Below are 27,585 nucleotides of genomic sequence, written 5' to 3'. Positions count from 1 at the left end.
GTATTACCTGGAATCATCATAGAAATATGCATACCAAATTAAAAGAAGCAAATAAAATTATTGAACATATTCAGAGGTACTTATACAGTAGTGGAATAAAAGTGCTAACATATGAGATGAGCCTACCAAAATATGACCGTATTACCCAAGAATAAGAAAGTCTGTTTGGGGAGTTCAAAATGACAATTTATTAGAGAAACTCCTGATAAACATTTTAGTAATGGGCTGTAACTTATCAGAAAGCAGATAGGTTTAGTTGATAAGAAACACCCTATTAAAAGAAAAACGCGTTTATAGATAAATATAAAATCACTAGAACCTCCAGTAGTAGCTTTAACAAAAGTTAGAAGCATAAAAGTTCTTAATGATTGTTTGGAGAGAGTCTCTGGAGCCAGACAGTTCTACATCGAGGGTAGTACATCTGGTAGACTAGACTGTCGGCCTACTCCTCAGTAGTTGTGCATGCATGTTTGCAACTCAGAAACAATTTCTGCAGTTTAAAATTAAGTCATAATCTATGCTACACTGAAATATGCACAGAGGCAATAGTATCATGATAAATAATTGTCATAACCTAATTTGTACAGTTTTACAGTTTGTATTATAATAATCTGCTAACGCTATTGAGAGGAGTGGGCTATGGTGTGAAGAACCTAATGCATGGAACAGATAAGTCCCAGCACTTTACTAGCCAATAAATGTAGGACAGTAATTAACAAGATTATTATACAGAAATAAGTAAAAGGGCCTGATGAACTTAAAAGAGTTCTCATGGTGATGCCAGTTTAGGTCAAATGAAGTTCCTGAAAGTGTACATCAGTGTAAATACGTCTTCATACAAGCAATAAATGAAGAAGACAGTCAATTATTTTTCAGAGATTTCGGATTAGTGTAGCTCTAGAAGTACCAATTCTAATGATGGTGTATTATGATAACTGAGTAAACAATGTTTCTTATGGCATGTTGTGATGTCTTTTGTATCTTAGGTTCCCTGCAGAGCACAGAGCAGTCAGTATAAATTGTTCATGTACAATCTGATTATTTTATATCTGCCTCTAATTTTGTATGCTGTATGTTCTGCATATGTTATATAACCATGTAATTTGTTAAAGTGAACATCTTTCTTTCAAAATTAACAGAAAACATATGCTGGCTTGCATGCAAAAGCATACCTTTGTAGTAGTAAGATGAGGTGCTTATATGAAATTAACATTGTACCTAATAGAAATGCTGCTAGTTTAAAAGGAAGACCACGGCCATCAATAATTTCTACTTTATGTTTTCAGCTTGCAAAGAAGCACTAACATTTTATCAATATTAAACTTTCTATGACATGCATAGTCTTTATTTTCCTTTTATACATTCTGGTTCAACATATTTTTATATAAAAAGGTACCTTCCTGAGGATTCAGAAAAAAATGTGCTTGTTGTAAGGACTGTGGTTAAAAGAGTCTGTTTCTACAATACATAGATTTGTAATTTAGAGACACATTAGACACAATGAGAAAAGACTTCATTAATAGCTAATCTGCATGTCTCTGAATTCTACCTCTGAATCATCAATGGATATCTTATATGTGCAATATGTAAGAACTTTCAATGATGATTCGATGGTAGAATTCCATCCTACCATACAAGAGACCTCGGTTTGATTCCCAGCCAGTGCACTGAATCCTGTGTATCAAAAGCCAATTTTAATGTACCATTATTTAACTCTTTTTTTAGCAAAGTCTGTCTTTTAATATGCATTGAACAGTATGATCACCTGACATGCTGTTTGATCACTTGAGTATTATAGCTTTTAAACAGAAGTGTTTGTTATGTGACAAAGATTCTGATTATGTCCTTTTTGTTTATGTTTGAAAGCACTCAATATCTCTCTCTCTCTCTATCTATTTGTCTATATATATATATATATATATATATATATATATATATGGGTCCCCTTTAAAACATCAACTTAATGGAATGTCGACTTGCAAATCAGAGGGATGAGAACATTGAATGTTCACAATGCCCAACTCCCAGAAAGTTGCAATTTAACTCCGGGAAAGTAGCCACTGAGCCACCATGGTGACCTTTGCCGTGTTCTCTACTGTAACGTGATCTTGGAGTTGGTATATTTAGTTGGGGGGGGGTAGGGGGGTACAGCCCCCCTCATGTTGATGGGTTTAGGTTGCTTCCGTTATTATTGTAGTGATTGGTGGCCCAGTGGTTACTTTCCCGGAGTTAAATTACAATGTTCTGGGAGTTCGGCATTGTGAACTTTTAACATTTTCTTATCTCACAGATTTGCAAGTCGACATTCCAGTAAGTCAAAATATTAAAATAGACCTATATATATATATATATATATATATATATATATATATATATATATATATATGGAGCTACATTGAATCAACAAAATTACGTTTCTTTGAAACGTAATTTTGCAACCATGTTTTTCCGAAAGTGCATGTATATGAAAAATGCACTTTCATGAAAAAACGGATCAAAGAAACCCAAACAAAACCAAAAAACAAAAAACAAAAACAGTAAACACCTTTATGCAGGGGAGCAAGCCCCCCTGCATCCCCTCACTCCCCTGCTACTTATATATTCCAACTCCGATATCACACTATATTGGGGAAAGGGGAATATTCTCTTTTTCCCACTGTGCCCCAATCTACAACAACCTTGGTTGGTTTTCATTAATAGGGTTTTTCACAAAAGTGCATTTTCAGATGGATGCACTTTCGGAAAAATGGGGTCAAGAAATTATGTTTCGAAGAAACATAATTTCGGTGGGTCGAGGTAGACCCATATATATATATATATATATATATATATATATATATATATATATATATATATATACATAGTTACACATATAAGTGATTTCTAGGTTAATGATCCCAGGAGGCCTGTATAAGCCTAGTCTTGCTTCCTAAAGTGAGAATAAATCCCTGAACCTTATGTATGTGAGTTAAAGGCTTTTAACCATTACACCTACCTCCAAATGTAAATGTGTACCACATTTTTGTATCTCCACTGCACCATTGAAATGAGTATCTATATGTACAAATTTCTTGCATTGGCTGGAAATCTAACTCAGATAAACTGCTTGGAGGGCAACTATGCTCACCACTGTACCACTAATATATTTATTCTCCATTTGAACTTTTGCTTCTATTTGTGTTCATTAACATAAGCTGCCAGGCGTGACTGTGTAAGTGGCTTCCTGCAGGCAGTTCTGAGGGAGAGTACATGGCTAATTAGCATGTGCCTCTCCCCCAGTATGCCTCATTAGCATTTAGCACAGCTGCAGACACAGCCCAGGGCTGTGCTACACATCTTCATGTTGCAGCATCATGGTGGGATCATCTCTGAATCAGTGTGCTCTACAAAACAGCCAGATCTTCTTCCAGACAATCCATCCACCTCATTGTTGGACATCCTCCTTTTCTCTTACCTTCTTCCTGTCTGTCCCAAATCTTCCTCACTGCATTGTCTTCTGCTTTTCTGCACATGTCCAAACCACCGTAATCTGTTCTCTTTGATCATTTCTGTAATTGGAGCTACTTTGGCTTCTTCTCTTATGTATTCTTTTCTTCATCTGTCCCACAGTGTCCATCCTACCACCCTTCTTAGGCACTTCATTTCTATCACCTCTAGTTCTTCAATTGTTCTACCTTTACTGCCCAGGTTTCTGTACCATACAGTAGTACTGGTCGCCCCACTGTCTTGTACACCTTACTTTTCAGATTCTTTGGCATTCTTCTGTCACACACTACACCTGACTCTCTATGCCAGTTGGCGGCACCACCTCTGATTCTAACTTTGACCTCTTCATTCAGACTTCCCTTCTTCTCAACCATCCCTCCCAGATACTTGAAGCTGTTTATCTGTTCCAGTATCTTCCCTTCTATCTCTGTTCTCAGCTTCTTCTGATTTTCCCAGTTTGCCACCATTACCACCATCTTATGTGTGCATAGTTTCATCCCATGTGCCTTCAGTTTTGCATTCCATTCCCCTATCCTTTGCTGAAGTTCAAGCTCAGAGTCTGTCTGTAATGCCACATCATCTGCATACAGCAACTTTGTCGATCTGTCTGCTCCGACCTGTTCGATAATGTAGTCCATCACCTGTATGAACAGCAGTGGGCCCAGAGCTGAACATTGGTGTACACCCACTCCCACTGGGAGCCCCTCTGTGAGGCTGACCACTGTTCATACCTGTGTCATTGGGTCCTTGTACATAGCCTGCACTAATTCTACCAATGTTTCTGCAACTTCAAACCACCGCAATACTGCAAAAATCAGCTTTCTTGGGACCTTGTCATATGCTTTCTCCAAGTCTAGGAATGCCCAGTTACACTCTCTCCTCATCTCTAGCTTCTTCTCAAGTATCTGTCTCACTGCAAATCTTGGGTCAATTGTGCTGCATCCTGATCTGAATCTGAACTGCTCATCTCCCATTTGACTGCTCTGAGTATCCATTTATCAATCACTCTCTCATTGAACTTTCATGCAATGTGATAGAAGTTTGATGTCTCTGAACTGCTCACAGTTGTGGATGTCCCCTTTGTTCTTGTACACTGGTATGAGTATGCTTATTCTCCAGTCATCTCGGAAACGCCTTTCTCTCCACACTGCTATTAGTACCCTCAGGAGCCATTTCTCCCATATCTCACCCAGCATCTTTATTATATCTGCTGTGACCTCATCTGAGCATGCTGCTTTCCCTGACTTCATTTTACTTAGTGCTGTTCTTACTTCTTCTAGGGTGGACTCCTCTTCTTCTTTCATTGTAGGCTGTTTCTGGGCAGTACAGCTTCTGTGGAGTTTTCTTCATTCAGAAGCTGCTTGAAATACTCCTGCCATTTGCCTTTGACGTCCTGTGGACTTTTGAGCAGGTTGTTGCTGGCATCCCTTATGAAGGGTGTCCGACTATCTTCTTTATCTTTCTGTCTTTGCCTTGCAACCTGATATAGTTTCTTTTTGCCACTTACTGAGTCACTTTCCAGAAGTTGGTACAGTGCCTTCGATGCCCTACTCTTTGCTATTGCAACTTCTTTCTTAGCTTCTTTGTTAACCAACCAGTAGTCCTTCCTATCCTGATCAGTCTTTTCTATCTCCCACTTCTTGCTGCACACCTTCTTTCTTTTGATGACTTCCTGGACATCCACATTCTACTACCGGCTTTCCTTATGTACCTTATTTCCATACCTTGCTCAGCCACATATCTTTTCTGCATTCCTAACACATGCTGTTTTTAGGCGCTGTCATTCTTGTTCAACTCTACCTATTTCCTCCTCTTCTTGGGGTGCTAGAGCCATGAATAATTCCTTGGACTATTGAACTTTCTCTTTCAGGTCTTCAGCCTGGTTTCTGTTGACCTTAGATCCTTCTCTGACCACTGCTTGCAGCTGATTGTGGCAACTAGTGGTTTATGCTGTGTGCCGACTTTTTCACTGGGAATGACTTTGCAATTATGGATTCTTCCCCAGTGCCTTTTCCTTACTAAGAGGAAGTCTACCTGAGTTGCATGTTGGCTACTCTTGTATGTGATCTTGTGTCTGTCTCTCTTCCTGAACCAACAAGCCTGATTCACCCTTACCACAACCTAAAGTCCCTTAGATCTGCACACAAACTTCTTATAGACACGGTCAAATCAAACAACAAGGCCGGAGACTCTTTTCTCAAACACTGTTGGAAAATATTGGAACCTGCTTCCATCTGAACTCTCATCTATTCCCTCAAAATCTCTCTTTAAAAAGAAACTCAAGCTTTACCTCAAAACACAATGGCTGTGCCCCTGTACCAACCCTGACTAACATTATTTTATGTTCATCTGACATACTCACCCCAATATTAATTCACTTTCTTTTCAGCTATTTCCATTTCCCTCTCTTTGCAAATGTTTAAGAGATACTTCTTGCTATCTTGTTCTACAATGCTTTCTTCACTCCATTACTTTTTATACCACTTGTTTATTATTATTTTTTATATTAGAATTTAGTTCTTAACAGTTTTTATACTTAGCATCAGTAAAGTTTATAAGTGGAGCTTATCTCCATTACTTTTTTTATACCACTTGTTTATTACTATTTTTTTATATTAGAATTTAGTTCTTAACAGTTTTTATACTTAGCATCAGTAAAGTTTATAAGTGGAGCTTATCTCCCCGGGCCTCTACTGAAAATGGACATGTATCCAGCTAGACTAGCCCGGTAAACAAATGTAAAATAAAATAAAATAAAATAATAAATAAAAATAAATGTGTTGGCTACTATCATGCCATTTGCCAGACATAAGTCTAGAATGGCTTCTCCTTCCTTATTCCTGTTGCCCCACCCATGTGGACCCAGGCAGTCCTCATATCCTCTTCTGTCTGTCCCAATATCATATCCTCTTCTGTCTGTCCTGATATGTGCATTCAAATCACCCATTATCAACACCAATTCATGCTGTCCTGCTTTATCTAGCAGGTCCTGCATCTGCTGTCTGAATGCACTCTTTTCCTCAATATCACAACCCTGCTGTGGGGCATAGGCTGAGATTATGAATACTGCCCTATCATTGCACTGGAGTCTGATTGCCATGAGTCTGTCACTAATTCTGATGATATCCTTCACTGCCTTCTGAAGCCTCTCTCTCACCACAATTTGTACATCATTTCTATCCTATAGCAAAACATACACTGGTGAACTCACCACGAGAGGTCTATAATGCAGGAACAAACATTTCTATCCTGTGACCCTCCTGAGTATTTGAGTCTGGATCGCAAGCCAAGTGGCTTTGCTGCACTGCCGTTCCATCTCGTCTCTTGTATACATAAGATGTACAGCCTCCTTCACATCATCATGTCATCCACTTCCAAGCTGCATCCTTTCAGTGAACCTACATTAAGTGTAGCAATTCTCAGTTCATATTTGGCAGGTTGGTTGGTTTTACTTCCAGGTTTTACTCAACAGAGCTATCCCAGGTAACCCAGGCTGGGCAACTAGATACTGGCCGGCCAGTAGCTTATTGACCCAGGGCTGCTGGGTTTTATGGTGGGCACACACTGGCCTATAGGGGCACATATGCCCCTCCCACCATTAGCAAGTTTCCCTTGCGTAGGTCAGAGTAGGCCAGGTCCTCAACCCACTTATCACTGGTAGCTACCCATGCCCATTTTGGAGACAACCGTTGTACTTAACGGGTCCCTATTAAATTGCCAAATGTTTCAAAGTTCGAATGTCATATGGTTGACACCATATGATCGAACTTTGAAATGTTCAAAGATGAAAGGCAATGTATGTGCAGAATGGTAAAATTTCCCTTTTCTGCACTGAAGTACGGTCTCAGAGTTGGTGTTTTTAAGTAGGGGTGTGTGGAGGGTGCAGCATTAAAGTAAAATTTTTTTTTTTACCTTTTTATTACATATTTGAGGTTTCAAGTTTTGCTCATATGTTGTCGAACATATGAGGTTCGAAATTTTGAAGCTTCGAATATATAATATAGACCCGTACATAACATAGGAAAATTGGTCAGGGTTAGTGGTATTCAATGTATCTACATGCTTTTTAAAACTATATTATGATTAACATACAGTAAGTGCATAATCTAATACTTCTGCTGTAATAGTTTCACATTTTCTTACCACTCAGATTGTATGACAGCAGTGCAGTACAATGTGTTTATGTGAATAGCTTCTGTTTTATGTATGCTGTAATGATGCACATTAAGACATAGATTTTTTTTTCTTATTTATTATTTCTTATCTAGGGAAACCCGATCCTGGAGTTCGCTCATCATGTGATCGACACCTGCTAGCTGCTGCACACAATAACATTGAAGTTGGAGCTGTGTTTGCAGTTTTGAAAGCTATATTAATGTTAGGTAAGAATATTTAACTCTGCCATTCATGAGCTCTTAAAATTAATGATATTTCACTGAAGAGTCCTGTACAAAGAGTCAGATACATGGCCACCTACACTAAGTGTACACGATCTGTAGTCAAGAACACCCCTACTACATTTTTTTATGCTGCCTATTCACTCAGAAAGATTACACTAAGAGTATATGTGGTCTGCACTTTGTGGTAACCTTTATGAATCCCCCTTGATATTTAAGGCTGAAAGAAAATTACTAGGAAAGCTAAAATTAGGAAGAAGAAGGCGTGAGTTATGCTTGTGTTGTCTTTTCACTCAGAATGGTGTATACTTAGTGTACACTTAGTGTAGGAATTCAGGAAGCCAGCCCAAAGTCTGAACTAAACTCCTATGTGATTGACTGTGCAGTTAAAGTGTAAAACAAAGCAAGTCAACCATCAAAGTAAAGTTAAAGTAAACTACTTTGTTATTAATAACATAGCAGTGTACCTAGGACTGAGTCCTATATGGCTAGAACTTCATTTAATTACATTAGCAGTACTCTGTTCCTAATGATAACAAAATATTATTATTATTATTATTATTATAAGTTATGCAATATTTTCCAGGCTCCTCATGCTTATTAGGTAGGTTAAATGGTAATGAGAGATCAGTTTTTGAATACTATTGAGTGACAAGATGATTTATATGCTTCAATACATATTATAGCATTCTGGTTTCTATAACCTATACATATATCAGCATTCATGCAAATGGGATAATAGTCATATAGCAAATTCAACTATTTTGGATAATGGAGGATTTTTTTAACTCCTAGTACATCGATTCCAAGTTTGTCCTAGAATATTCCACAGTGTGAATGCTAAGTAAGTGGTGTAGTGATATCAGGATTTATGATGAAAACTATGCTGTACAAATGTTTTTGGTTTATTCAAACTTTATTTGTATCACTAAAATTAATTAATGCAACCTTTTTTATGCTAACAGGTATAGATACATTGTAGAGAGAGTTGACAATAAACCCGATATAGCAAAGTGAAAGCAGCAGTTGCAATAATAAATATTTTGAAACATCCTTTTGAATGGCTTTAATACTTTTAAAGTCAGAAAGGGTAAATTTAGTTTCCAACCAGCTACAGTACTGCTGTATATGAAAAATTAGCATGAATCATATTCCTTACATCTAAAATCTTCTGATCATTTCAAATCCATTTAAATTAAATTTATATTTTGCTGACCTACCACTTTACAACTTTAAAATATTTTGCTACTGGCTTGATGTAATATAGTGATATACCCGTGACTGTGACCTAGACAAATTGATTTTAGTTAGTAGTCTGGGTATGGAGGAGTTAGAAAGCATTGGAAGGAATGGCTAGAATCAGTTTACCAATTCAGGGGAGACAGTTTGGGGCTTCTGCTCCTCACCTGTAACCTACTGGTGGAAGCCAACAAGCATATTGTGTTAATGAAATCGGCTGACATCTGTTCAATAGTGATGATCTAGGAGTAGGTGTAACATGATATCACAAGAATCTTGTTGTTGCATGCCTAAATTCAACCCGCTTTTGGAATTCAGGACACCTACCAGTTTATCCTTTTCCTTAAATGTGGATGGCATTGTCAGAAGTGAAAAGCTTCTTCATCGAAACGGGGAGGGTGGTCATCTGTTTTAGTAGATATGTCAAGATTTAGGGAATATATATGGTTAGTTGTGAAGGGAGAGAGGTCAGTAATACAATAGGAATAAGGGCTATTTTTTCCAGCTGATTCAAGAGTCAAAAAGTTATATATCATCCCTTTCTTGGTGCTGTCTTCCTGGAAAATCATCATGAAATGCTAGGATACCAGCACAGTTAGGACTGAGATGGATGGATGTATCATTGAAAATATAACTGAGATGCAGATCAAGCTGCATTCCGGGCAGCTAGTGAAAATAAAAACACACTGGATCACAGTGATTAGCACTTCACAGAAGCACTGTGCATACTTGAACACCACCCACCCCAAAGTCTTCTTCTTATTATATTTCTGCAGATATCCTTCATAACTTTCAGGCAATAAACTCTGTAGATTTGCTCTGTGTAAAAAGGGAATAGTTTGTTTTTTTTGTATATATAATCTGGAACAAAAACATCATACATTAGGGACAACACATCTAACACTTTATTAAATCCATATTTGCACTAGAAGAGTGCCAGCATACACTGGCGGCTGTAAAGCTGACATAATACAACCACTTTCATACTTTCTAGAACTTTAAGTTGTATTGATATATTTTAGTTAAATTTCAGACTTGTCTACACTCATTTTGTACACTGTAGCCATGAATTCATATTTGCATTCATATTTAGGTTATTTACCCAGTTAGCCAATATAAAGAATAAATGTAAAATCGATACTAGATTAATAAACTCATGACCTGTGACATGCTTAAGATTGACGTTATTAACATACGTACATTGTACTGGGCCATTTTCCCTTAATTCTAGCCATAATGTCTTGTATTAGGACCTTAGGATAGCTCTTAGCTGACTTCCCGTTCTATGACTTGTCTTAAGTACTAGAATATGTTACTTTATTAAAACCTTTAATTACTGAAATAAGAAAGTCCAAGAAAGAAGAACGATACTGGGATTTTCATCGAGTCTTCGGGTATTAATAACAGTGTGTAACTTCCCCAAATGGCAAAAACTCAAAGACTCTAAGAAACTGATAATCTGAAGAATAGCTTCCATAAAGGACCATTTAAAGGAATGAATGATTCCTTTGTCATGATGGCCTTAATAAATTCAGAGTTACTGCTTCCATAATACACTAGTCAAGTCAGCAAAAAGGTGCTTGCATTTAGAAGTAAATACAAGGTATGTTGCCTTCCATTAGTTATGAATGACATAGTCAGTTCATATAGGACTCTTGGAGAGACACCCATTCAGAGAAATTTGACTATTTCCTTTTTAATTTAGTTAATCATAAAGAGTGTGACTGAGCCAACATATTTTTTAAAGCAGGTGACTCTATTGTATGTTTACTGATCCACTGTCACTGTATAAAAGCAAAGAGAAGCTATTGCTTTCATGCACATATTAATGTATCCAGTTCTGCATGGCATAGATGATCACGGAAATACAGAGAGTGACTATATAAGTTAAATCAGTATGTCAAACTGTAGAACACGACTACCTGCATTCTTGCAGGAACACCCAAAATTGTAGAAGGAGATATGTCCATTTCTCTGAGGTTATGTCATGATGGACTAAGAATATGTAAATTCTGCATTTATTTTTTGTATGGTGAGTAAACAATTTATTTTTTTTATGTGTGTGTGTGTGTGTGTGTGTGTGTGTGTGTGTGTGTGTGTGTGTGTGTGTGTGTTGGTGTTTATACATTTTCTTTTATCATACTTAGGATTTCACTGTGTCAATCCGTCCACCTGTTGATTGTTAACAAATTGGATCTGGCATATACACTTTACAGGGGGCAGGGGGGGGGTTGCTGCTAAGAAATCTAGTAGATATTCTGCTATTTCTTTATTAGCAGTTTGATTGATCAGACTTGTGGTGGCAGCTGGAGACATTAGCACCTTTTCTAAAGCATTCCTGTTAAGGGAAGTTACATTATTTATTGGAATGGCGTCTGTCTCTTTTTATGTTTGAAACTTAGGCCAGTTTATATTTATTTGTTAAGACTTCAGGTAAAGCAGTAAACTACAATTTATCTCAGTTGATGATCTGATCTTTGCAATGCTTCATTCACACACTTCTCACTCAAGGCTATGATTTTCATGGTGGTTATATTTGTAGGCGGAAAAAGTGAACCTGTTACATTGATTATTATAAGTACAACATATGTTAAATATTTATCTGCATTTTGATCTGCTCATATGAATAAACTGGTTAATAAGATTAGTGTATTTTAAACGTTTGTATTATTAAATCAGACAAGGACTGTTTGCATATCCCATGATGTATATTGACTCTATTCATAATAAATGTTGTTACTCCCAACAACCTCATTGAGAATATAAATACTATTTCAACCCCAAAATAATATTTTATTGATGTTCTTTTAGACTAAAATGTGTTTTGGTTTCAATAAAACCCAGACTATGTGTATTACTTTGTTTGGTTGAACAGGAAGTGAAATAATTTTTGCAGGTACTTGCCAAACAGATAAATGGCAGATCATTCGATCTATACTCGCACTGCATATCCCAACCATGGAACTCTATCCCAAATTCAATCAGAGCTTTATCAAGCCTCCATATATTTACGTCCTCTCTCAAAGAATTTCTTACTAACTCACAGGTATGCCGTGCTCCTTACATGTAGGATCTACATAAAAAATACTTTACATTCTTACTAACCATTCATTATACTACCTATCTATATCCTTTCAACATTTGCCCTCTCCCCATTCTTAGGGGGACTTGCATCATCCTCTTTGATTATTTCCTCTCATAGTAGACTATGTTTCTTTCATTATTATATCACTCGTGTCTCCTCATGCTTTATTGCATCCAGTGTATTCCAATGTCAAATTCTGTTTATATATGCTTTTTAATTACATATGTACTACTGTTTTATTTTGATTTTGTTTAACTCTGTGGCAGTGGTGGCCGGTGACTTCAAATCAAAGGGGGGGGGGGCTGCAGGAGACAGCTGGATGGGTGTGGCCAATGAGAAGGGGTGTGGCCATCTTGAAAGGGGTGGAGCTATGTTGAAAACTGCAAAAACTGAGACTTTAATTAAATACGCTGCCCTTGGGTGCCAAACCATCATTATGAGAGTCCAATCAAAACAAAATGAAGTCTAGAAGAAAAAATATTTCAATGCATTGGCTACATGACAGCTTACTTAATATCTAGATGGAAACAAAAAGGTTGTGAGGCTTGAGAAAATAAATTACTTTTTAAATACATTACTGGAATGCCAGTCAAAATCGAGTATAAAAAAAAAAGCAGCACTCAACTCAAACCATTTCTCCTTGCACTGCAGTTCTAATTATAATTTATATTCAGTTTTATAAAGTACCAAGTAACATGCTGAAAGTAGCAATCTCTGTGATACCGTCACTTGTAAAAAATGTTTCTTATCCAAAAAAGACCTGCTGCCTAACAACTACTTGTTTCATGGGGAAGACATGATCAAAGTAAAAAATGAACAGCAAACAAGAAACAAGCTCAAGATAAATTGCTTAAAGGATTACTGCACAGGTTATGGACCACACATGATAGACTGGCATTTTGTTTAGTTTACGTGTAAAGCCTGCAAAGATCCAACAAATGTAATGAAGTTCTGAAAATACTGTAATCCTGTTCTTTATTACAAATACTATCATATGCATTTCAATACCCAAGGCTTATACGCTATCTAGTTATGTAAATATTCTCTGCATGGCAACAACAAAAAGGCTTTCACAACAAAAAGGCTTTCAATGTTGGTAATTCTTTGACAGTATGCTTATTAAAGCTTACGTGCATCTTACAATCTCAGACAAGCTTACCTGATGGTCATTTAAGCATTTCTAGTTAAACACAGACCAAAAGGTACTGCAGCAACATGCATTTTCTGAATAAGAAGCATAAATCAACAGTATAAAAATATGACAGAAAACCAGAACATTCTGCAAAATCAAGGACAGATAAAAAGCCACTGTAGTACTTGTGCCTACCTTGGATGGGGGATACTTGCACACTTACACTGCATAACTGCTCCTTGCCTTGCTTGGACAAATCCAGAGTCACTACATGGGGAAGTGGAGTACAACAAGTATGTCACAATTTGAAATGTCTCTGGCTGACGGTGATGGCCCTGACACATTTGTCATACCTCTCAACCTCAGAGCAAGAAATCTGGACAAAACCATAAATAGAAGTGGGACAAAGTCCCAAAAATAAGGATAATTTTTAATATTGCTCTTATAAACTTAGATAATTAAAAAGATAATAGAATAGTAGGTCTTGCATTAGTATGAATTTCCTGAAGGGTATGAAATCTGAAACTCAAATGCCTGTCATTTTCTAACTTCAGTCTTTAATGATTTGCCACTAATTTGCCAGAACAACATAATTTTATGAAAAACAGACCAAAAATGTGATGCAAAAATATAAAATAGCCATACAATACAGCTGGAAACCTGTCAAAGAAGGGACACTTTTTTTAATAGTACTGTTAACTTGAGTAGCTGACAAAATAAAAGAATCTACATGCATTTCTGAAATTAATCTATAACTCTGATCATTCAATTACTTATTAATTATAAACCCTCCACAATGTCTTCCAAATTTGCCATTTTGCAGAGGGACTATTATGGGGAGAGCAACACTTTGAGCCAAAAGCGGGGACAGTTGAGAGGTCTGGATATACTTAATTCTATAAAGCAATTTGTTTGCATGTACCTCTCTACCTCTTAACACAGGAAATCTAGACAAGGCCAAATATATTGGGGGAACAAACAAACAGTACTAAAAATTGCTCTTGTATAAACTTAGACAGTTGACAGAGTAACATGTCTTGCTTTAGCATGCATTATTCTGAAGGGTATGAAGTCTGAAACTCAATGTCTGTCAGTATTTAGTGACTTCATTCCTAAATGATTTGCCAGAAAACCACAAATTTTATGAGGAACAAACCAAAAATAAGAAGCAAATATCTATTAATTCTGCAAAAATCTGGAAGTTGAGAGGTATAGTTCAGCCAGGGCTGTCTTTGAGTTTGGCCCCATTTACCATAAACACTATAATGTGCATACTACTTTACTTCAATGATGATTTGGATTTCATTTAAAAGTTTTATTTTACATTTTACAGCATAAGCACTAAGACATCTGCTAAATACAGCAATGCAGTCTCACAATGAAAACAGACTTAGCATTAAAACTTCTCTGCCCTTGAAACTCACATTAATTGAAACAGCATTGAAACCCACATTCAAAGAAAATACACCTGGCCAGTGGCAGATAAAGATTAACTTTGGGCTGTTTTCAAATCATAGGCCCCTTACACAGGAAGCATACATGTGTTCTTTGATACACCTTCCTGATTCTATTAAATTATATTCCTATACAGTACAGTACAGTTGTTAGAGGGTGTTTTAAATTTGTTTTGAATATTTTTCCAGTACACAATGAAAAAAAATGCATGCACCAATAATGACAAAACTGACCAATTCCGAACATTGCCATCATAAAAGTCTACTTAAACGTTTACAATCCACCAGTATCAGTAAATATGCACAATCTCTGTAGAAGTAAAAGTCATCTAAACAATTCCACATTAACGAGATCTGTAAATAATGAAGAGGTTGCTGCTAGCAAACAACGTTATATTTCATTGTTTCATCTACAAATAAAGTGCCTGTTGCCCTTGAGGAATAAATTGTCTATTTTACATTAAAAAATGATAAGCTAGAAATGCTGCAATAGGGAATGGATGGCAAATTGATAATAGATTCATAGTTACTAGATATCTCCGCCAACAAGGACATTCTCAGGACTGCAGCATCCACCCCCTTTAAAAGTACAACACAGTACAGTAATGTATCTACATAATGTGGGAGTAGAACCCACGGCCTTCTGCATCCAAAGCAAATACACTACCTGTTGTGCTATTAACAATGCAAGCAGACTCAGCCTAAGCAGCATTAAACGTATCTTCCTCTGAAGCTCTCAGCTTCTTGTAAAATCCACTTGACACTCAACTGTATCTTTCAACTTTGCAGCACAAAAAATCTGGAAAAATCCAAAGCCCAAAAACCAGGGACACATTTTAAATATTGCTTGGATAATCTTGAAAAGTTTCTAGAATAAAATATTGCATTACTACCATACATTTCACTACCAGGTCTTAAACCCAGGACTCTGTGCATGACAGTCAGAGCAACATACTGCTATGCCAAATCAACTGTTTCTTGAACTATGGGAAGACTGAAACTTAAATGGCTATCATTTAGTGAATTCAGTTCTTACCATAGCTCTCAGCCTCTTAGCACAAAACACCTGGACAAAGCTAATAATGGGGGAATACAGCCCCCAAACATATTCAATGAATTCAGTTCTCACCATAGCTCTCAACCTCTTAGCACAAAACACCTGGACAAAGCCAATAATGGGGGAATACAGCCCCAAAAATAGGGACACATTTCAAATATTGATCTTATAAACTTTAAAAAATTGCGTTGCTATGTACTTTCTGAAGAATATGAAGTCTGAAATTCAAATGCCTATCATTATTTAGTGAATTAAATCCAGAAACCACAGATTTTATGAGGAACAGAACAGAACAATAATACGAGACAAAAATGTGAGCAGTTTTCACAACTGATGATGGGTAGAGAATTCAGGCTCTTGCTACCTGCTCACAAGGTACAGGGTTTGAGTCTGAGTTATTCTCTACCCACCACTGTTGCTGGGTCTCTCTAGCCACCAGGTATATTTATCTGGGGCATTTTCACACACACACACACACACACACACACACTCCTCAGAGAAAGAGACTGCCTCATCAGGATGTAGAGTGCTAGCATCATCCATTCCTTGTGATTGATATCCAATATATAACCACCCACTTAAAGAGAAAACATTCTGTATAACGGTGATATAGAAGCTAAATAGTGTAAACCACCAACGACCAGCAAAAAACGATAGTGAACACGCAGTAATGAAGAAATAATGATTATTTATTTATAATTCCTTCAAATCCATGCTTCACGACCAGAAAGCGACTAAAAAATATACCAAAATGTTGCAAAAAAACAGCTGCCAACACAGAAATGCTGTGTCACTATCGAGAACCACCAGCGAAGCCAAAAACATCAGCAAACAACCATACGCTCAGCAAGGATGGCATGCAGGGTCAAGCCAACAATGTAAACCACCAACGACCAGCAAAAAACAATAGTGAACACGCAGTAATGAAGAAATAATGATTATTTATTTATAATTCCTTCAAATCCATGCTTCACGACCAAAAAGCGACTAAAAAATATACCAAAATGTTGCAAAAAAACAGCTGCCAACACAGAAATGCTGTGTCACTATCGAGAACCACCAGCAAAGCCAAAAATGTCAGCAAACAACCATACGCTCCGCAAGGATGGCATGCAGGGTCAAGCCAACAATGTAAACCACCAACGACCAGCAAAAAATGATAGTGAACACGCAGTAATGAAGAAATAATGATTATTTATTTATAATTCCTTCAAATCCATGCTTCACGACCAGAAAGCGACTAAATAATATACCAAAATGTTGCAAAAAAACAACTGCCAACACAGAAATGCTGTGTCACTATCGAGAACCACCAGCGAAGCCAAAAACGTCAGCAAACAACCATATGCTCCGCAAGGATGGCATGCAGGGTCAAGCCAACAATGTAAACCACCAACGACCAGCAAAAAATGATAGTGAACACGCAGTAATGAAGAAATAATGATTATTTATTTATAATTCCTTTAAATCCATGCTTCACGACCAGAAAGCGACTAAAAAATATACCAAAATGTTGCAAAAAAAAACAGCTAAATAGCACATTCGGATATACACATTAACAAATATATGGGTCTACAGCACATGTAAACAAAAATAAAAAGTAACTTATCCATTAATTTGTAATAACCAAAAATCTGTAAAAACAAAGTAAAATAAAAACAAGTCAAATGCATTATTTGTTTCATTAACTTGTAACTTGCTCATTTCCTGGTAAACCCATGACAACCAAATCATGAACTTCCATTAAAGTAACAGAAAAAAATGAATTCTAAAAGGCAGGAGGCTAGCTGGGGGCTACATCTTACCATGTATGACTAAGTAACTTCATTATCTTATCAGTAACAGACATTAAAATTAGAAAGTATTATAAACAGACCAATAAACTCAATACAACTAAAATCTATAATGATAAAGAACATACAACGTATTCATTAAATGCATATATCAAAAATCAGTTGCCAGTAAGGTGAATAATTCATGATAAACAAAAAAATACATATGCTAGCAGAAAAAAAAGTCACTTGATGTTACTGCCAGCTACAAGTACATAAACAGAAACATAAAGAAACGTGTTGTAGATTGTTAGAGAATTAACAGTTCTTGAGCATTTGCAAAGGTAATTATCACTGAGAAATGCATAATAATGCCCATGCAAAGGGAATCAATTATTGGTATTTATTTTATTCTTTTGAAGCTATTCCTGACTGCTAGCATAGCAGTCCACCACTCCAATCCAGTTTTGCAGGCTTTGCTCATTAGCCTAGGGGCTGAGTGTAAGTGTGATAGCCACTCTGTGTAGGTGTACTGCCAAGAAACAGGAACAAAGTTTCACTAACTATAATAACTGATATGACTTAATATCTATAGCTCTAAGGGTTAATACTGTCTTACATTAAAAGAGACCAAACTGAATACCTTAACATAGTATAGATCATACACAAGTTACCCAATAAGGCAAGGTACGTGGGTTTAAAACAACTGCTTTCCATTCGTTCTGTATTATGTTGTTGCAAATATTGACAAGAACATGCATCTATATGAGCTTGACTAGGAAACAATATGTGTTACTGTGTTAATATCTGCCATTGGTTACATGGAAACTAAAGAGGCTGTTTACCAGTGACAGGAAATTAAAATCAGCATGCATCAATGTGATGCGCATTAACCTTCATTGGGTACTGTACTTAAAAGTCTTTACCTTTATTAGTTGAACCCCTTGTATATGTGTTTCTCTGAAAACAAGCAAGCTAAAAGTCACAACCCTGGTTGTTCATAAAAAGCATCTATCTAGTTATGGTGGCCTGTCTTGTATCAAAAAAAACTGTAAATGTCTAATCAGCGCACAGAAGCCCTGATACCCCCTCCTCCTCTACCCCCCACCCCACCCGCTACCAGCACCACCACCACCATCCTGAAGTAAGGATGGGTGAACTGACTACTCTTACCTTGAATTATGACAGTTGTACATAGTCCAGGCACAAGCAAAACCTCCTTTAGTAATACAATGTAAGATCAAACTTCCAAAGGTTCAGATTCTTAAAGTCACTGGATCGCTCCACAATGATTTATTAACTGCCTTCCATGGGTCTGCACAGAACTGTGAGGGCATTAATCTTGCGTCCACTGTGCTTATTAAGTGTTTGATGTTGAACGACTATTTCAGATATGTGCATGCAGTGTACCAGACTGAGAAACTGACAAGAGAAACTCCGAACTGCGAAAACCAGCAGTTTTAAAAAGTGTCTTAAATCGAGTTGCAGGTTTATTTTTGAGGCAAAAGGATGGAGAGAGTAGCAGAGCTCCAACTTTGTCCCTTCTTTTGGCTGCAGGAAGTGAGTAAAATGCACCACCTGCTTTAAAGGTTACGCAACACACACACACACACACACACACACACACACACACACACACACACACACACACACACACACACACCTTCCCTGCAAGAGCTTAAAATGTACCTCTCTCCTGATTAAAGCAACAAACCTCCACACACAAGGTCCAACTCCATTGTCCGGAAGCAGAAAACCTCAAAACCCGTGCTCGACTTCAACGCTTCCCTGCAAGAGTTAACTTACCTCTCTCCTGATTGGTCCTGCGAGAGCTTAACCTCACCTTTCTCCTGATTAGTCCTGCCTGTGGATCAAGCAGTCCGGAGCTCCTCTGTTCTGTGCGGTCATCTACCGCACAGATTCCTGTGCATCTGCGGGGCAGAAAATACCTTCCCTGTATCTGGACTGCTGACTCAGGCAGTCAGAGTTCGCACAGATTCCTGGGCATCTGTGGGGCAGTCTGAGTGTGTCTGCGCATGTGCGGAAATATCCGGTACTCATACAAAATAATTTTTTTTTCATTTTATGTTTCACAGTTATTATTTCTTTTGTTTCTAGGTGGGAAGGCCGCAGTCCTGCAGTCTGATAGCACGAGCCGCCCCTGCTCTGTGGAGCTTTTCTTCCCAGGCCTCTGCTAAAAATGAGTGCTTATTACCTGGTTGGACTTCCCCAGTAAACAAATGTCAGTAAATTAATAAATAAATATATTTCATCAACACTTCTAAAACTTGGTCCATCACCTTCCTTTTATTCTAAGTAAACATGAATTAATTAAGCAGATCTATGGTACTGGCAGTTGGCATACTGGGTTAAGCCATTGGTATAAACTTTAATTTCCTCAGTCCTCATTTGTGTACTGTTTGACCTTGTGCAATTCACTTAACCAGGCTTTCCTCCTGGTCACCCCTGAAAAGGGACTGTGTTTTCAGCGGGCCTGCCTCAATAATAAATGGTTATTATTACGATTATTATTATTAGTAGTATCAGATTTATTATTACTATTTCCTTTATTATTGTTATAATATAACCTCCACAAGTGTTTATAGTCATCGTTCTTATTATTTTCAAATGGTACTCTCTTCTTTTATTCTCTTGTGATTTCAATAACAAATGATTAGTGTGTTTCTTTAGTGTGAAGCATTAAAAATGCTGAAAGTTAAAATTTTGCCTAACGTCTTCCAAATGGAAGAATAAGTAACCTTCTGAGGTTGGTAATGCAGATATAGCTGTGCATCAAAATTTATATTATAATTCTAAAGTAATTTCCCAAGCATGAGACACAGATAATACTGGGTAATTTTATGTACCTTTAGAGTGGGGGGGGTCACCCTTACTCAGGCTGCATGTAATATCCCAGATGATTATTCTGAGATACACCTTGCCCTTCTCTATCTCCATCATTGTGCAAGTCTTCTGAAGTATGTGAATAATGAATTTCCAGGACCAGGATGATGACGATCAGGATCCCTTAATTGAAAAATAAATATGTGGCACATTTCTTCAAAAACAAATTTCATTAAAAACCATATATCATCCATATGCTTCCAATGAAAATTTCACGTACACTAACTATAGCTGCATAAGCTTTTTAGCAGGAAGGAAGCCCCTCTGCAATCCCATATCCATAACATAAATATACTAACTCCACAATCACAAAACCACAGAAAAAAGAGAATGCTCCTCATACACTGAATCAGTGCTGGTCCGCACACATTAACTTCTAGAGATGGAGCTACAATGCAGCAAAGGGCATTAGCAATGTACAAATAGTGGTCAATACTAATGTGTATGTTTATTCCTATAATCCCAAACCACAGCAGCAGTCATTTTCTATGCTATTACTCAGTTTTTAATGAAATGCATTTTGGTGATTTGTAGTATTAATGAAATGAATTTTCAATTAAATGTACCACAGTTTTTTTTTAATGAAATGAGCTTTAGATTAAATGAACAGAAGCAGTTTGTATGACTGTGTGTGTGTGTGTGTGTGTGTGTGTGTGTGTGTGTGTGTGTGTGTGTGTGTGTGTGTGTGCGTGTGTGTGTGTGTGTGTGCATGTGTGTATTTGTGTGTGTGTGTGTGTGTGTGTGTGTGTGTGTGTGTGTGTGTGTGTGTGTATGTGGTGTGTGCATGTGTGTATTTGTGTGTGTGTGTGTGTGTGTGTGTGTGTGTGTGTGTGTGTGTGGTGTGTGTATTTGTGTGTGCGTGTGTGCGTGTGCGTGCGTGTGTGTGTGTGTGTGTGTGTGTGTGTGTGTGTGTGTGTGTGTGTGTGTGTGTGTGTGTGTGTGTCTGTGTCTGTGCATGTCTGTGTGTAGGTGTGTGTGTTTATGTCATTTGTTTGAATGCTCACTTAACTGAATCACAAATGGTTTAACTTAGCAAACTGAAAACTCAATTGAATCAAAATTTAAAGAAAAGTTTAGAAGCCTATAAACAGTATGCAATGATGCCATTTCAGATCATAGGCTTTATTAGCTAAATGCTAGTCCAGTCTATCTAAGTCAGTAGCATATTAAGTTCTTCCTTAAAGTTAAGGGTTAACATTTGAAAACAATTAATACTGAAGACTAAGCTGTTTCAATGGGTCTACTGTCATATCAACAAACAGCATTTCATCTGAAATGCTGTTCATCAAGTTACCCTCACTGCCCGATACTTATATTTACCAACTCCAAGATCACACAGTAGTGGGGAAAGGGCAAATTTCATGATTCTCACTGTACCATGATCTAAGCATGAACAGTTTGACGAACTGCATGTTCGATGTAATTGCACTGAACTGATAGGGACCCATATCAGTTTTTGTGTACCTTGTCTAGAAACCTAAATGTACATGCTTTGTACTTTCTTACCGCTTTTTATTTATCCTCTGTTGAACAGCTTAGTCCCATTAGGCTAGTAGCCTCTTTTCATGGGAGACCTAAAGTGACATTTTTACTGCTGAGGGAAATTTGGTCAGAGCATCAAAGTACTTCCCCAACTATTTTCAATAGTTGCCATGGGATCATTTACATCCACCTGAGCTACCACCATCTCAGACAGATGGGGCCTTGGTTTAACATGTCATCTGAAGGAAGACACACTCAGCAGTATAGTACCACATTTATGGTGCTCTGTCGTGTCAGCAATTCATCTGCCTGGTGTGGGAATAGAAACTACAGCCTTCTACATAAAAGATGAGTGTGCTGCCTGTTGTACTACTGATACTACACTGGCATGCATGTATTAACTCAGGTAATAACACATTTGCTGCTCCAAGTATTATAATGTATAATATAAATTGTGCATTTAAGACTTTTTACTAGGATGCAAATTAAAACTTCACTATCAAAACTTACTTTCTTCTTGGTTTCTCTATATGTACTTATGAATACTTCTGAATTAACTCTAGAAGTATTACTGCAATCCCTTCTGAATCTGTATTCTTTAGGTATAAAATAGATGAAAGAAGTGTGCAGAACAGACCACCAGCAAAATCCAAGTTTATGTAAGCACTTTTTGTCAAGTTTCAGACTTCATCAGAATGATTCATTCTGATGAAGTCTGAAACTTGATGAAAAGTGCTTAAATAAACTTGGATTTTGCTGGTGATCTGTTCTGCACGTGTCTTTCATCTATTTGCTGCTTTTGAGTGGTTTTACTTTGTTTATTCTTTAGGTATCATTTTAGTAGGCTACATCAATGCCCTTCTTGGCAAAGGATCCTCTAATAATTGTATCACTGAAGGTAATACAGCCAGTGAACATTCAACGTAATGTTAATATTCACTTAGCAATGCCAGAAATCATAAATCCTCTTAACTGTATAGGACTTGTGCACCTAAATATTAAATAAATATGTTCTCCAGAGTCAACTATGTTCTTTAAATAATTCAGATATTGGACTTCTGTTAAGGCCACAAATCATGCCCCATTAAGTATTTTTAATAAAATATTTAGCAACACGCATATGATAAATAAGCAGATGTTTTCCATATACAATGAACACTAGAGTAATGATAGTCTATGTCAAATTTTACCAGGCATTCTTTCTTCTACATCTCATAACGTATGATCTTCTAGGTTGTTCTTAGAAAAGTATGCCATGTAAATGCATATGTAATGGTTTTGTGTGTGTGTGTGTGTATGCGTGTGTGTGTGTGTGTGTGTGTGTACACACACACACACACACACACACACACACACACACACACACACACACACACACACACACACACACACACACACACTCATATGCCTGTTCATCTTGTGAAAAAATTACCATAATTAGTGCCCTGCCTTGTGCCAAATGAATGTTGAGATCTCTACTTTTTCTCCCACAGTTATGGACTGGATAATACAGGGCTGTCATAACTGCTTTGAAATAGTGGCTAGGTTGTAGTGTCAAACTACATTAGTGGAAGACAGAAACTGTATAAAGCATGTATTGGAAAGCATAACATAGACTATGCATGTCATTCTGTAACTATCTCAAACAGAATGCATCATGGAGTGTATGGGGCAAAATGAAATATTGTAAATAAAGATCAGACACCATAAAACCAGAAGAAAGCAATCTGATGCACATAACTGCACACTTCCACAGAAAAGAAACAATAGAAGCAAACAAATATTGAATTTTAGACTATGTAAAATAACTAGGAAGATTATATCAGTAAACATAAATTATCATAGAAAATGCAATTTAGTACTACACTGCAACTTAAACAAAACATATAAAGATACTTTCCACTACAAAAACTGAAGAATACACCTCAATGTCAGATTAACTCCAGCAGTCATTAAAAACTTAACTCTGAACATTAACACCAATACACCATTATAATGACAGATGCAACAGCACCCACACATTTAACTCTATAACTACTGAGCATGTTTAGAATGTCTGTCCCCAAAATACTTGTATGTTTGGGGCTATTTTAGTTCTTTGATTTAATGCCTATATCTTCAACATTTATGCATGAAACTTTCATTGAATATTACTGGCATAAGCAACTACAAAACACAATTGGACCTGGTTTCACTTTGTCAATTTGCAGAGGTCATTCTTGCCAGAATTCTCCTCTAAGTTCTAATAAGTATCTCTCTTTTCTACTTTTAAGACATTTTGTGAAGTTTTCCAGGCAAAACTCATTGAAATAATAACCCAGTTTTTTTTAAATATAAAACCTTTATAATAATATAATAACATATTAACCCTTGAAGTGGGATCATTTTCATTATGTTCTACACAGTCCAGTAGCTTTTATGAAAAGTTAGCAATAAAATTTCAAATATGGGTAGGCCTCTTAGAGCATGTAAAATAAGTATATTTTGCTAAAGCATACAAAAATGGCAGAAAGAGTATTATTATCAGTTCTTATTTCATAATAACACACACTTACTATGATTCTAATGCAAACTGAGTTTATAAGCTAGAAAACATTTAGGATATACATGTTTATGGACAACTGGCAAATCAGAGATATCCAAATGGCTATGTAAGACTGGTGGTACCTTGCAATAAAACATTAATTTATCTGTAACTGCACTATGTATTATATCAAATATCTCAGAATAAGATATCATCACCCTCAGCTACAGCACACACTTAGCTGGATGTTCCAGATATAATAGAAACATATACAACTTTACCTGATTGTAATACTGTGTACTATTAGGAAGTGTAATGCTGTTAAAAGTCCAGTGTCAAAAAAAAAAATCTGTATTCAGGAGAAATGAAGGGCACTTTTTACATTTTATTTATTTATTTATTTTACATTTGTTAACCGGGCTAGTCTAGCTGGAGAAAATTCCATTTTCAGTAGAGGCCCGGGGAGAAAAGCTCCACAAAAATTAGTACATAGAGACAAAAAAATATTAGTATGCATGTTAATGAAACATTAATAACAAATTGAACAATTTAAGATTGTTACTACAAGTATTAATTTCTATCATACATATTTACAAGAAAATAAGAAGCTATATGTCTTAAGATTAAAGGTGCATGAATTAATTACTTCCTGTCACAGTTACAGACTAGGGAAAAGATGTTAAATTTTATACAGAAAGACAGAGATACATGAAGGTATGGATACAGGGAGAGTAGGTAAAGAAAAGAGTGTAAAGAATAAGGGGAAAAGAATAAAATAAATAAAAGGGAGTTATATTATTAAAAGTATTAAGTTAGGACAGTAATAGGCAATGAAGCAAGTTAGTAGACAGTGTGAGAGGAAGGGAAGAATGCCTAGTGGAGAAGTAGAGTCAGAGAAGAGGTAGTTATAGTAAAGTTAAAGTATTGGGAATCAGGTTAATCAGGTTTGCTACAGGAGCAGAGCCAGTGATTTTGGAAGTGGAGTTTAATATTTTGTTTGAAGAGAGGTAGTGATGTAATCTTTGTTATGTCGCTAGGTAACGAATTCCATTTTGAACCTACAGAATTGGTAAAAAGGGAGTCACCAGCAGTGTTGTTTGATTTTATGGAACTAGCCAGTAACTTCGTAGATGAGCGGAGAGAGTTGAGATTATTATAGGGGATTATGAGTTGAGAGAGTATAGGGGTGTTGTTTGGATGGTACAGTATCTTGTGGGCAATGGTAAGTTGGTGGATTGCAAGATAGTTCTGATACTCTAGCCAGCCTAGTTGTTTCAAGTTAACACAGTGATGAGTTCTGAAGGTGTTACCTGTAGCGAAGCGGGCAATGTTATTGTAGCAGGTAGTTAGTTTGTTTAGGTTGTTCTTCTTGAGGTTGGTGAAGATAGGTGAAGCATAAAGAAGAGTAGAAATAAGATGGGAGTGAGCAATCCTAGTTCTGGTAGATGGAGTAAGGAACGGTCTGATTCGATATAAGGATCCTATTTTTCTGTTGACTTGTTTTATGGAGTTGTTTATGTGTTGGTTGAAAGAGAGATTATTATCAATGGTAATACCTAGCAATTTAGTGGTAGAGTCAGGTGAAATGACAGTGGCACTGTTGGAGTAGATAGAGAAGTTTAAGGGGGATGTCCTAGAAGTGGGTGTGAAAAGGAGCAGTTTAGTTTTTTTAGCATTTAATAAGAGGAATCGGCTGGAGAACCATGTTTCTATGGTATTGAAGACATTTTGAGTAAGAGAGATAAGCTCTGGGGTGGAGGATGCAGTGCAGATGAGTATAGAATCATCAGCATATTGAATGCAGGTTGCTTGAGAGATTATAGTATGAAGATCATTAATGAAGAGAGAAAAGAGAAGTGGGCCAAGAATTGAGCCTTGTGGAACTCCGATAGAAACAGGCAAGAGTGATGAAATATGGTTGTCCCAAAGAACAGCTTGTTTTCTATTTGTAAGATAGGAATTAAACCATTTAATGGCTGGAATATCAAAAGATAGGGATTCAAGAGTATTAATTAATAAGGAGTGGTTGACCATGTCGAATGCTTTGGAGAGGTCAATGAAGAGGGCAGAGGAGAGTAGGTTGTTATTACGGTTTTGATTAATAGTGTCTACAAAGGAAAGCAGGGCAGTAGTAGTACTATGATGTGGTCTAAAACCATGTTGAGAGTTTGCTATTATGTTGTGAAGAGAGAGATGTTGTACAAGTTGATGGTATATACATTTCTCCATGATCTTGGCTAAAGGTGAGAGGAGAGCAATTGGTCTATAGTTAGAGTATTCTAAGGAGTTTCCACCTTTATGAAGTGGGATAATATGAGAGACTTTCCAGATATCTGGGATGTTTCCTTCTTTGATTGTCCTATTTATGAGGATAGATATAGGATAAGCGATAACCTTAGCAGCTTTTTGTAGAAAGAGTGAGGGGAGTTTGTCAGCAGAGGGGGTACAGGGTTTTAGTTTGTGCAGGAGTCTATATATGTAAGATGTGGAGACAGGTTGTAGAGAGAATTTAGAGGTAGAGTTTCTTAGGTTATTTGGTGGGTTTAAGTTGTTGGCATTTAGTTGTTTAGCTAGAGCTTGGATAGTTTCAGTGAAGAAAGAATTGAAAGCATCTGCAGTTTGCTGAGGGGTATTAGGGTCAGCATTAATAGGGGAAGGTGTTTTAGAAGTACCTGGGGAGAGAAGTCTATTGACAGAAGACCAGAAAAGTTTAGAATTATTGACATGGGTCTGTTGCAGTTCAAAGTAAAATTTCTTTTGTCAGATATTATTGACTTTTTTGTTAGATTTCTGAGCTGGCGGAAGTTTAGGAGATCTTGGTTATTTCTATGGGATCTCCATGAGGCCCAGACTTTATTTCTGGTGAGAATAAGTTTTTTGGTGTCATGGGAGAGCCAGGGGGCAGTATTAGATTTCATTCTAATGATGCGTTCAGGAGCATGTAAGTCAAGAATGGATAAAAAGATTTTGTTGAAGTATAATATTGCATTTTCAAGAGGAAGTGTTTTTAAGGGATTCCAGTTGCATGCACTAAGTTCAGCCTGAAATAGATT

At 36.9% G+C, this 27,585-nt stretch overlaps 1 protein-coding gene across 1 annotated transcript in view; it reads left to right on the top strand.

Moving 5' to 3' along the window:
* The window catches only part of MED12L (mediator complex subunit 12L), a 919,119-nt gene that overhangs the window by 200,797 nt on the left and 690,737 nt on the right, over positions 1-27,585 (top strand). Inside the window, exon 10 of the mRNA XM_044070851.1 lies at positions 7,755-7,868. Within this exon, the coding sequence (XP_043926786.1) occupies positions 7,755-7,868 (114 nt within the window). The remainder of the gene's footprint in view (positions 1-7,754; positions 7,869-27,585) is intronic.

This window comes from Protopterus annectens, chromosome 4.part1 (assembly GCF_019279795.1).
Source record: "Protopterus annectens isolate FY-2018-M chromosome 4.part1, PAN1.0, whole genome shotgun sequence".
NCBI classification, from domain to species: domain Eukaryota; kingdom Metazoa; phylum Chordata; order Ceratodontiformes; family Protopteridae; genus Protopterus; species Protopterus annectens.
This window is presented reverse-complemented; position numbering and strand designations above follow the sequence as displayed.